Source organism: Nerophis ophidion, linkage group LG05 (assembly GCF_033978795.1).
Source record: "Nerophis ophidion isolate RoL-2023_Sa linkage group LG05, RoL_Noph_v1.0, whole genome shotgun sequence".
Classification (NCBI taxonomy): Eukaryota; Metazoa; Chordata; class Actinopteri; order Syngnathiformes; family Syngnathidae; genus Nerophis; species Nerophis ophidion.
The window spans coordinates 63,858,593-63,872,290 of record NC_084615.1 but is presented as its reverse complement, the minus strand read 5'-3'; the positions used below and the strand labels follow the sequence as shown (position 1 = coordinate 63,872,290).

The 13,698-nt window shown below is 37.6% G+C and overlaps 1 protein-coding gene across 7 annotated transcripts in view; it reads left to right on the top strand.

The window, feature by feature from the left end:
* Window positions 1-13,698, top strand: part of si:ch211-26b3.4 (connector enhancer of kinase suppressor of ras 2) — a 165,074-nt gene that overhangs the window by 105,137 nt on the left and 46,239 nt on the right. For all 7 annotated transcript variants that reach the window (XM_061901756.1, XM_061901752.1, XM_061901755.1 and 4 more), the window contains exons 10-11: window positions 12,744-12,862; window positions 12,933-13,144. In XM_061901756.1, the coding sequence (XP_061757740.1) occupies window positions 12,744-12,862; window positions 12,933-13,144 (331 nt within the window). The remainder of the gene's footprint in view (window positions 1-12,743; window positions 12,863-12,932; window positions 13,145-13,698) is intronic.

The window sequence follows — 13,698 nt, the reverse complement described above, 5'->3', positions numbered from 1 at the left end:
AGTTGAATTGTGGTTGAAAACATACTGAAAGAACATAAATTATTTATCTGAAGAAATTCTGAGAAATTCTCTTTTCCAGCAGCTTTACAAGGTTGGCAACACCCAGGGGCATGCACTTAAAAAAAAAGAGAAAAAAAATAATAAGTAAGTATTAAACATTTTAAAATACCTTTAAGAAAATAAACTTAGTCAGTCACTGAAAATAAGGAAATGGTGTATATATACAGTATTATCATATTAATATTTTGGTCTTGATTGATTGATTGATTGATTGATTGATTGATTGATTGATTGATTGATTGATTGATTGATTGATTGATACTTTTATTAGAGATTGCACAGTTCAGTACATATTCCGTACAATTGACCACTAAATGGTAACACGCGAATAAGTTTTTCAACTTGTTTAAGTCGGGGTCCACGTTAATCAATTCATGGTACAAATATATACTATCATCATAATACAGTCATCACACAGGTTAATCATCATAGTATATGCATTGAATTATTTACATTATTTACAATCCGGGGGGTGGGATGAGGAGCTTTGGTTGATATCAGAACTTCAGTCATAAACAATTGCATCAATAGAGAAATGTGGACATTGAAACAGTGTAGGTCTTATTTAGTAGGATATGTACAGCCAGCAGAGAACATAGTGAGTTCAGATAGCATAAGAGCAAGTAAATACATTAGAAGTACATTTGATTATTTACATTAGGTTATTTATAATCTGAGGAGATGGGATGTGAATGGAGGAGGGTATTAGTAAAGGGTTGAAGTTGCCTGGAGGTGTTGTTTTAGAGCCGTTTTGAAGGTATTGTTGTTAACTACGTTTGTATATCAGTGCTGAAGTAATCATGGAGAAGTGCAACCAAACATATTCAGTTAAATGATCAAAAATAATGTCTTTATCAAAAGTGTAATGCACGGAAATGTGCTTCAGTTCTGTAGATGATGACTCACCAAGAGGTGTCGACATCTCGAGTCTGGCAATGAAAAGGGGGCTTTCCAAGTAGCTGGTTATGTACAGATTACTCAAAAACCAATTGATAATATAAGAAATGACTGCAAGGTTCATTTTCAGGAGCAAAAATACATAGAGAACTTGTGAGTGAAACTTCGATCATCTGAACACTATGCAAAATAAATTAGGACCCTATTCAATACGATAAGTGGCAACAACTGGATGATGAATAGGTCAGTTTCACTTAAAACTTATTTTCTTACTGCATATTTAACTTCAAACACAATGCAGTTTTTTCAAAAACGTATCCTCTGTTGGCCCCTGCAAAGTTTTTTTATTTTTTGACCTGCTCACACTGATTAATATAAATGTTTTTTCCTCCACATTCCCTTTGTCCTTTCCTTAGAAGATATCCTTTTCTCCAAGTTCTGTTTCTATACTCATCCATTCATTCCTGCAGCGTCTTTGTTCTTCTCTGTTGTCAGTAATTCTGCTGTTTTTAAAAAAGTATCTGAGAGCATCAATGCCATAGTTACTTTCATTATTACTGTGGTGTGTGTGTGTGTGTGTGTGTGTGTGTGTGTGTGTGTGTGTGTGTGTGTAGTTTTGATAAGACTCTATAATCTATTGAATACTTTGATGAACAAGTTACTTGCAGCAGTTTCATCAGTCTACACAAGAGGCAGGATGACTATTATTTTCCTCCACTGCCTAATTAGATCTCTATTTACTTTAGTTTATTGGTACCATTTGCTTACTGTTGTGGTCTATGCTTGATGCATTGCTGTGATCCAAACACACAAGAACATACCAGAACAGCAACAATCTGTGGGAGAAAGGAAGAAAAAGAAGTGTTAGACGTGTTCGCCCTCAAAAAGACTTGCACGCTTAATTATTTATGTAAACTACAGGCTGTGAAACAAGATCTTCTACTCAGCAGATACTGGAGATAATTCACTGACTCCAAAATGTAAAACTGTGTTCACACAATTTTTAAACCGGTACAGTATATATGTACATGATTCAAAGCCTGTTTTTGTGGGATGAAGTTTATAGTTTTTAAATATAATCCAAACGTGGCAAATATTCAGAGAGATTATGGACTAAAGCCAAAAAAGGAAACTGTTTATCCCTTCAAATGATCATGCAACGCCACACTTGTTTCTCAAAATAGCATGCATTTACAAGCGGTAATTATTTATACACAGAGACGTATTACGTATTTATGAAAAAAGGGTCTCAGGCAACGAGTGGCACCTGTGAGCAATGTGACAAATGTGCACAGTATCAGAAAAACAAAAATACACACAATGCTTGGTTGTAATTAAAAGAGAATTGCAAATATTTGAGGGAATTCGTCAGTCATTTTTCCAATCCTTATGTGAGACAAGGACATGTCGTTACCTTTTTTTTAAAATTGTAAATAGAAAAAAAAAAACACTAGTACGAGGCGGCGAACAATGTAGCGTATGGGAGTCATCCTTTCCGCCTGACGTGAATATTGTTTGAGCTAACTTATAAGGAACTACTTTCTGTAACACGGCGTCTTAATCATGGAAGTAACATATATTATGCAGCTCTTGACACACTGAGATGCTTGTTTGCTCCCAGCATTTATTACCTGAGGAGTGAGGATTAAATCATCAACTACAAACCCCGTTTACATATGAGTTGGGAAATTGTGTTAGATGTAAATATAAATGGAATACAATGATTTGCAAATCATTTTCAACCCATATTCAGTTGAATATGCTACAAAGAAAACATATTTGATGTTCAAACTGAAAAACTTTTTTTTTTTTGCAAATAATCATTACCTTTAGAATTTGATGCCAGCAACACGTGACAATGAAGTTGGGAAAGGTGGCAATAAATACTGATAAAGTTGAGGAATGCTCATCAAACACTTATTTGGAACATCCCACAGGTGTGCAGGCTAATTGGGAAAAGGTGGGTGCCATGATTGGGTATAAAAACAGCTTCCCAAAAAATGCTCAGTCTTTCACAACATATGCTGCCTTCTAAGCGCCGTCTTTTTCATGGACACCCCTGTTTATTTCAGCAAGACAATGCCAAGCCACATTCAACACGTGTTACAACAGCGTGGCTTCATAAAAAAAGAGTGCGGGTACTTTCTTGGCCCGCCTGCAGTCCAGACCTGTCTCCCATCGAAAATGTGTGGCGCATTATGAAGCGGAAAATACGACAGCGGAGACCCTGGACTGTTGAACGACTAATGCTCTACATAAAACAAGAATAGGAAATAATTCCACTTTCAAAACTTCAACAGTTAGTTTCCTTATTTCCCAAACCTTTATTGAGTGTTGTTAAAAGAAAAGGTGATGTAACATAGTGGTGAACCTGACCTTTCCCAACTACTTTGGCACTTGTTGCAGCCATGAAATTCTAAGTTAATTCCATCCATCCATTTTCTACCGTCTATTCCCTTTGGGGTGGCGGGGGGCGCTGGTGCCTAGCTCAGCTACAATCGGGCGGGAAGGCAGGGTACACCCTGGAAAAGTCGCCACCTCATCTAAGTTAATTATTATTTGCAAATACAAAATAAAGTTTTTGAGTTTGAACATCAAATATCTTGTCTTTGTAGTGCATTCAATTGAATATGGGTTGAAAATTATTTTTAAATCATTGTATTCTGTTTTTATTTAACTCTAACACAATTTCCCAACTCAAATGGAAAAGGGGTTTGTGAATGGGGACCACAATTCATGTGCTGAAAGATATAAACAACCATCACTCAGCATCCAATTGAGAGTAGACATTGTACAGCAAGTGTTTGTATTTCTTACTTAGCACTTAGTACTACTGCTACATGAGGCTTATTGTTTCACTGTGGCTTAGCACACAGCTTTTAAAACTTGTAGCTCGTGCTCCTTATATTCAGGCTACAAAAATATTGGAATCTGGATCATAATTTGTCCCAAAGTATTTGTTGGTGAATAGAAAAGCGACATTTGCGATGTGCTCTGTCAAATCAGTACCCCAAGTGATAACAGTGCTTAAGAGTACTTAAAATGAGCAAAATATGTAAAAATTACATGGAAAAGTATTTTGAAAATGCCTGTTACTACATTACATTCACAGTTACAACATGTATATACCATTTTTTGGGAGTTTTTTCTAGCTACATCCTTAGCCACCTATTGCTCATGTTTTTTCACAAGTTAGAATGCATAAGAAAATCAGACATATTTCTTCTTTTCTCACACAGGGATTGTAGATGAGAGGCCAAATAAAAAAATTAAAAAATGTAGTGCCCCTTTAGTAACAACTAGGCAATATGTGTGTGTTTTTTTGGACTAATTCTGTGCACATTTGTCACATCGCTCACAACTCCAACCCGTTGTCCGAGACCCCTTTCTCATAAATCTGTAATATGTGTCGGTTTATAAATAATTACTAGTTGTAAATGCCTGCTATTTTGGGAAACATGTATTGGTGAGTTATGTATTGTTAATAGGCAGGCAGAATAGGTAAGCAGTCATGATGGCTTTGTTGACATCTTGGTGCAAGTACTTTGTTCTATTTTTGTGTTGCCGTCCGAACACAATGGCAGTTTTAGAATTATTATTTTTTTTTTTTTACCTATTTTTAAGCTTTAATAACTCATTCTAGCAAATAAATACAATGGAGAAAAATTGACCAGTAATTCATTTAAGTACACACTTCATGGTCACTTTACCAAATGCTGTGACCTCACTTAATTGTTATCTGAACTGAATTAACATTTTAATAAACTATGGCTAGTTTCCCATAATTGAAATAATAACTAAATTGGTATATTGAATTGTAAATGTTATGATCCTTCATGACTGTTTTGGTTTTGCATAATAGTTCCCATTGCTTTGTGTTAGTTTCAGTTTTCAGCCTTTCTGGTGATTAGGACATACACCTATTGACCATTATCATTTTAGGAATTTATATGCCAGTGCCGCATATCAGACTGTGCTGTTGCATTACTGAGCACATCCCAATTAGTTACTTCATGTTTAACTTTGCTTTCCTTGCTACCAGTTGTCCTTTTGCATTATCAGCCGTGGTTGACTGCTCTTCCCACGTTAATGCGGTTTCTTTTGTTATGCTTAATTTCCTGGTACCTAATTTGGGGACCTTCTACTCAAACACTGCATGTCTTCTCTGCATCCTGGGATCCCGCCAACAATGCCAACCCGCAACCGTAAGAGTAAAATTAGCACCACTGATATGTTTTTTAAAGCAGAACTGTTGTCTTAACGGGTACGGTATCATCTGCAGTTCTTTGTTGCTAAGCCTGTGAAAAATAAACATGGAGAATATGGCATTAGCTTTTACTAGAATTTTGAAGCTAGATAAGTGTACAGTAGATTTACACCGAAATGTTTCACATGAATACAATTCAGAACCACCTAAATTGAGGGGTTGTTAGCTAACACCAGCTACTGCAAAAGATACATTGACACAAATGACTTAAAACATTGTTATTATCAGTCACTCCTCACAGGAAGATGAGATCTCTCACGGATGACATTTATCAGGCAAGTACATCTTTCATTTCCTGGGGATGTCCTAAGAATGTGTGGCATCCAGCAGATGATAGCAGATCTTATTTAACCTGAAAACAGGGTATGCTTTAACTATTTTTCGGGGGGAGTCCGTCAAGGATGTAGTCTACACGCACACTGTTCAATACCTGTATGGATTGAGTGTTTTATCATGCTGGGAGGTCTTCACCCGAAGTGGGCGTATTTATCCAGAAAAGAGACTTGTCAATTTTTTGATTGGTTAAAAATATGTTTGTTTTTAGGTGGTAGAGAACCTTGGATTGGGTTTGTCCTGGTTAAAGACCAACATTTAGGTATTTATTGCATTTTTGGACTGTTCTCAGTGCTGTATCCTTACATATTGTAGAGCAGGGATATTCAAATTGTGGCTTAGTGAGCGCCCCATCAATTTAGTTGGTGGCTTACCTACACCCTAAGATGTCTACTACTGTTCACGCTCTCACTGTAAGAACTAAAAGTCTAGTAATTTTACCTTTGACGTAACCTTAAGGACCTGTAATGTCCAGACGACCAGAATTTCACCTCCAAGGTCTCCATGTATTTGTTGCTCTTGAAAACAAATCCGGCAGTCATTTCCCATAACATCGATTCGTTTTTGAGTAATGAGCAGATAACTGATGTCATTTACAGAACTGGAGCACTATTTCCCCACATAGATAAAGGCATCCAAAAGTATTATTTTTATCACATAACTGTTTGTGTCGCTCTGGTACATGAGTAATTCAAAATGATAGGGTTAACATTGCAAACAAAAACAAACAAACAAAATATATATATATATATATATATATATATATGTATATATATATATATTTTTTTTATATATATATACTCTATGTATAAAGTATATATACTGTATATATACTGTATTATATACAGTATATATATGTAAAGCTGCTGGGAATGTGAAATAAAGCATCTCACTATGTTCTCATGTTTTCAAACAAAATTCAAGTCAAAGGTACAGTTTCAGCAGTAAAACATCAGTAGAAGAGGACACAAAATATAATTTTAGCAGATTTTCTTATTTATCTCTGATTTTTGAGTGTCGTGTCTGCGGCGTAACTTGAGTACCCAATTGCAAGTGTGGAATGGACCTACACTTTCGTGTTTACGATATGAATACTCTAAAGCTACATAATATGGCCACTGGTATGCCTGCTCCAAACTAAAGAGGGGCCTCAAAGTCTCAGGGAAAGTAACGCATTCACAAGGGCAAAAAAGGTCAGTTACACACGTCACACGCCACTGGTATGTCTGCTTCAAGAAGGAACCACAAAGTCCCCTGAATAAAGTAGCAAAAACTTGTACAATACTTAACAACAATTTTGCAATGTTTGTCAAATTTTGTGCAGAAATAAAATGATTCGCAATGAAAATGCGACCTAAACACATATGGCCTGATTTACTAAAGGTTTGCGTGTAATCTAAAACACTTGCAAACCTAAAACCACGCGCAAAGCTGATCTACTGACTGTATGCAAATTGGATTGCGTATGTTAAGTGAGCAGAATAAGGCTTGCCATCCATTTTGCATCTCTGTCTTCATTAATATGTAAAATGTATGCTGATCATCAAAACGCCCACAATACTGGAAGCAGAAATGCAAATATAATTACTTAGCACCTGCAATGTGATTCATCAATACTCATCACCGGTTTGTTATTTAGCACATGTCAGAAGGACGTGCAAACTGATAGTTCCGCATACGACTGCAGAATCAGACAGACAATGGACGGACGAGAATCCTCCGTCCTTTGTGTGTGTGTTGACATGTTGGACATTTAGGAATAAAAAAATATTAGACATATTATCTATTCTGCAACATCATTTTATAATTTTATGGCTGGCAGAGGACTTAAGGAACCTGTTAAAACACATTTAATTGCTGTGTTTTGGTGTCATTTGGTATTTGTTTAATGACCTCCGTATTTTTCAACATAAAATATATATTTTTCAAAATATTTCTTATATAAAAAAACGTCTTTAAGTATGCATTTTTTCCGTCTTGAGCGGATTAAGTGCAGCCTCCCTCCCATGCACCTTCGATGGTAAAAAAAAACAGAGATGAACTGCATGACTGCTTCTAAAATATCCATGAACAGTGGTATATGTCTCTGGCATGTTTAGAAACATAACATGATAACATTGATGTTCTGTAAATCAAGAGTTTCGCTGTGATGATGCCCCGTATGGTACATGCCAAATCCTCATTTAAATAAGGCGTTTTGCACCACCTTTCAATTGCACACGCAGTGCTAGCAGATCGCATGCAACACGCCCACTAATAGTATACCCAATTTTTACTGATTGCACACACTGTTTAGACAGAGTGAGGTATTTGGAGCTTAGTAAATCAGGCCCATAATATGCAATATGAAATTGTCTCCAGCCCTGTGATGAGATGGCGACTTGTCCAGGGTGTACGCCGCCTTCCGCCCATGTGCAGCCTAGATAGGCTCCAGCAACCTTCGCGACCCCAAAAGGGACAAGCGGTAGAAAATGGATGGATGGATGAAATTGTCTACAGTCGTTGAAGTCAGCAGGCTGATGCAGGTCGACCCACATTTTAAAGTTAAACATGTTCCAAAATGTGCTGAAATTCCCTATAGAACAAGCCTAAAATCACTGCTGTGTTTATTTTGGGGGTAAATTTTAGGTCCAGAACAGGGAAATAAATGCCAATGTTGTCATTCGAAGGGCCCTTGAAGTTAGCTTTGTTGCTGTTCTTCCCCATTTTTAAAACCCTTTTTTGGAGAGCGGTTGATTTACTTTCACAGTGACTTTTGTTGAATAATAAATGTGCTCATGAAGTCAATAATGGTTGCAGAATTTTTTCGACAGCCCTGATATTACTAATCTAATGACCTGTGTCCCGGTGCTCCTCATTTTGATTTTTGTATTCAAAAGCTTAACAACCAATAAACTTAGAGTAGACAATGACGGGAGTTTGGTACAAATGGGAAGACATGTCAGAGACATAAATCGGACACGTAACTTTATATCAGGGGACGGGAACCTTTTCTGCTGAGAGAGCCAAGAAGCCAAATATTTAAAAATGTATTTCCTTAAGAGCCATATAATATTTTTTTTATCACTGAACACAACTAAACGCGTGCATTTTTAAGTAAGACCAACATTTCTAGAGTATAATAGGTATCTTATTCTTTGTAATTAAATTGTTATTCTGAAGCTAACTGTGGAGGGGGGCGTGGCCTTCGGGCCTGCAGCAAAGCGGGGTGTGCCAGGACCGGCCTCAAAATCAGCGACAGGTGCGTAGATGGCTCACCTGGGCCTTGTTATAAGCAGCACCCAGGAGGAGAGACGGGCTTGGAGCTAGAGCCAGAACGCGAGCGAGAACGAAAGAGAAAAAGACAATTGCTGGAAAGCAACTGAGGGACTTAATGAAAAATAAAACAATATTGTAACCCTGAAACAGGCTCTCATGTTGGTGCTTGGTGGTCTGAAGAACCCCCAGGAGGGCAAGCCCCACACTAACCAATAATAAATAAATAACTTCTTACCATTAACGCAACTTCTTGAACAGGTGCGGTAGAAAATGGATGGATGGATTAAAATGCATGAGAATGTTTTATATCTTGAAAATTATTTTGAACACTGTGATTTCAAGTGGAATTATTCATTACTTATCGTGTTAAGCAGTGTCAGTTCAGATTTATCCGAGAGCCAGATCCAGTCATCAAAAGAGCCACATCTGGCTCGCGAGCCATAGGTTCACTACCCCTGCTCTATATAATTTATGAATGGCAACGAGCATTGCGTTAATGTGACGTTCTTTCCAGATAATTATCTAATTAGCGTTAAGACAGCTTATTGACTCCAGTCCATGGGCCTGGTGTCCAGTCACACCCAACCTGGCCAGACCTGCATTTATACATCCCCACAGTATGAACCTGCAAAGTGTTAAAGTTGTGATATGGCCCATAGGGTGTATGCAGTACATTTCCATATGTTTGTAGTGAATGCAGCAGGGATCCAATGTTTTAAGTGATGTTTTAACACGCTGCAAAGCCACCTGCTGTGGAAGTCCCATCCTCTCTCTGCTTGCACTCCCAGCACTGCTTCCCCTTTTCCTAAGGCTGGGCTGTAATCACTAAATTACTATTTTCCCTCTCACTGCACAGCTCCCTGCCTCGCTCTCCTCTCCATCACTCTCCCCCTCTTTTTCTCTCTTTTTGACCCATTTCCGTGTCTCTGCTTCATTGCGTCCCCATGTTTTTTGGGTTTTTTTTTTCCCAACAGCATTCTTTTAAAAAAGCTGTCTGGCTGTACACCTCGGACAGCTGTGAAAGTGAAAGGGGTAATGAATTAAGTAAGGAATTAAGGTAAGGAATTAGAAAATGCACACATTTATAACCCCTACCGTTGCAGTAAGGGTTACCTCATTTTAAATTTCCCTCACGATCAACTAAAATCTATCTATCTAGTAGGCAAACGGTTCAGATGTATTCAAAATTCGTACATGAAAGCAGCAAGGCATCCTGTTCTCATGGAGGACACACTGACAAATGACGCGCCCTAGAGTCATACTGAGGTAGGAGACCCCGCTAGCTTTCCTCTGCCTCAGTGAGAGCAATGGTTGCTGTGGAAACAGACATGGAGAACTCTGTGTATGTGTGCGAGCGTGTGAGTGTGTGTGTGTGTGTGTGTGTGTGTGTGTGTGTGTGTGTGTGTGTGTGTGTGTGTGTGTGTGTGTGTGTGAAGATGCATGAAACAAAATGATAGAATAGTGAATGTGGAAAGGCTGCAGAGTAAGAGCCAATAGAACAGGGCTGTCAAATTCATTTAAGATTGGAAACCACATGGAGAAAAATCTACTCCGAAGTGGGCCCGACTGGTAAAATCACGGCACGATAACTTAAAAATAAAGACGACTTCTGATTGTTTTCTTTGTTTGAAAATAGAACAAGCACAAATGTACAAATCCTAATGTTGTTGGGGTTTTTTTACACTTACATGTTGCGGTTAATAGTATTCTATCTTTATTTGTTGTTATTTATATTTTCTGAATGAATTTTGTGATAATGTTCATCAGTCAACTCTTTGGTGTGTGTGTGTGTGTGTGTGTGTGTGTGTGTGTGTGTGTGTGTGTGTGTGTGTGTGTGTGTGTGTGTGTTTGTGCGTGTGTGTGTGTGTGTGTGTGTGTGTGTGTGTGTGTGTGTGTGTGTGTGAAGATGCATGAAACAAAATGATAGAATAGTGAATGTGGAAAGGCTGCAGAGTAAGAGCCTATAGAACAGGGCTGTCAAATTCATTTAAGATTGGGGGCCACGTGGAGAAAAATCTACTCTGAAGTGAGCCCGACTGGTAAAATCACGGCACGATAACTTAAAAATAAAGACGACTTCTGATTGTTTTCTTTGTTTGAAAATAGAACAAGCACAAATGTACAAATCCTAATGTTTTTTTTTTTTTTACACTTACATGTTGCGGTTAATAGTATTCAATCTTTATTTGTTGTTATTTATATTTTCTGAATGAATTTTGTGATAATGTTCATCAGTCAACTCTTTGGTGTTAATTTCCAATCCATCAAGATAAACAAATCATATCAAAATCAAATTAGAGTGAGTTATTTGTGAGGGTTGATAATTTTCCTCGACTGATGTACTAGCATCATGTGATTTATTTTGAACACATGTAGCATCAGCTACAAAGATACAAAATATTGCTATTGTGACATCCAGTGGACACATTGAGAACAGCTGTTTCTTTCATTCAAAAATTTCAGGTACATTTTTATACTTGGCAAACTCATCCCGTGAGCCGGATACAATCTGTTCACGGGCCTAATCCGGCCCTTGGGCTGTACATTTGACAACATAGAATCCATAGTAAATGCCTCTATTCTTTGTCATTCACAATTGTAAAAGAAAGGTCCGGCTGAACATCAAGGACACAAAAGAGTATTTTCGTTTTGTTTTTTTCCCACAGTTTTCTTATGTGCTGTGAAGTTGGAAAATAATCCATTCTCAGTTAATGCTTTAAGCAGGGGTTACAACGCGCCCCGCCCCCCTCCACAGGTAGCCCGTAAGGACCAGATGAGTCGCCCGCTGGCCTGTTCTAAAAATAGCTCAAATAGCAGCACTTACCAGTGAGCTGCCTCTGTTTTTTTAAATTGTGTTCATTTACTAGCAAGCTGGTCTCGCTTTGCTTGACATTTTTGATTCTAAGACGGACAAAACTCAAATAGAATTTGAAAATCCAACAGAATATTCACTTGTTTAAATAAATTCATTTATTTTTTTCTACTTTGCTTCTTGTAACTTTCAGAAAGACAACTTTAGGGAAAAAATACAACCTTAAAAATTATTGTAGGATTTTTAAAAACATATTCCTTTTAGATTCCTTCCTCTTCTTTTGTGACAATTTAAATCATTGTTCAAGTACATTTATTTTTTTATTGTGAAGAATAATAAATACATTTTAATTTAATTCTTCATTTTAGCTTCTGTTTTTTCGCCGAAAAATATTTGTGAAATATTTCTTCAAACTTATTATGATTAAAATTCAAAAAAAATATTCTGGCAAATCTAGAAAATCTGTAGAATCAAATTTAAATCTTATTTCAAAGTCTTTTGAATTTCTTTTAAAATTTTTGTTCTGGAAAATCTAGAAGAAATAATGATTTGTCTTTGTTAAAAATATAGCTTGGTCCAATTTGTTATATATTCTAACAAAGTGCAGATTGGATTTTAACCTATTTAAAACATGTCATCAAAATTCTAAAATTACTCTTAATCAGGAAAAATTACTAATGATGTTCCATCCCAAAACTTTTTTTTTTCAACAACATTCAAATTAGCTAGTTTTTCTCTTCTTTTTTTCGGATGAATTTTGAATTTTAAAGAGTCGAAATTGAAGATAAACTATGTTTCAAAATTTAATTTTCCTTTTTTTTTCCCTGTTTTCTCCTTTTTTAAACCATTCAATTAAGTGTTTTTTTCATCATTTATTCTCTACAAAAAACCTTCGGTAAAAGGAAATAAAATGTACAACAGAATGACAGACAGAAATACCCATTTATATATATATATATGGATTTATTTATTAAAGGTAAATTGAGCAAATTTATTTAAGTGTGTATCAAACTGGTAGCCCTTCACATTAATCAGTACCCAAGAAGTAGCTCTTGGTTTCAAAAAGGTTGGTGACCCCTGCTCTATAACAACACATTTTTATTCCTTTCCTTTCAGCCGGTCCCCACAAGCCCTACCAGCACTTCCCCTACACCCGGGGGCACTTTAGGCATGTCCAAAATGGATTCCCAGGACGTCTACATTCTTTCTCCTGTCTCCGGACTATACAGCCCAAGGTTGTTCTCTAGGACACACAAATGCTGACCTCTTTGCTGACTATGACTAACATGGGGCTGTGCTCTGCAGAGAAGAGCTGGGTTTGATTTCATGCGATGACATCAGCCGGTACAGTGTGACTCCCCAGTCCGTCTCGAAAGGGTCAGAAGCCGTCAGCTATTACCTGGACCAGGACAGCGGCCAGTACTTCTCTCTTCTGGAGGGAGATGGACCCCCGGGCTCTGACTATGACAGGGGCCGTAATACGGGCGTGCGCAGGAGAGATAAGACCCCCACTCATGGTAAGAAGCAGATTTAATCATGTCGCTGGTGTTTCTTAAGTGGCTCCCAACTGGTATCTTCAGTAGAACAGCATGTTCTCCAAAAATGTTTTCAACATTCCCTCATTATGTGCTCATCCCTTGCTTGATAGCTGTTAAGCATCTCTACCAATAAGGCTTCTGATGCTGCTCGTCTGTCTGCCCGTCAGCATGATACAGCATTACACTGAAAATAATGGGCCCATGTCCATGGAACTGGTTGGAAGGTTGGGACATGGACCAAGGAACAAACCATTACATTCTGAGGCAGAAGGATAATTTTCCCCTTCTGGCATCAACTTCACATAAGGGATATGGTGCTTTATTTAGCCCTCAATGGAAAAGCATTCCTCAACTGGGGTGTCATGTCCCAAAATCAAAGACAAATTCAGCCTGAGACCCTCCTTCACAGTGTCCCAGACAGCTTTCAAGTCATACTGTTCCCCTGTGGGAGATTCTCAAGGGGCCGTCATGATGTGAAAGGCCAGGGTCACTCTGCAACACATGCATTAATATGCATTCACAGGACTTGTCTG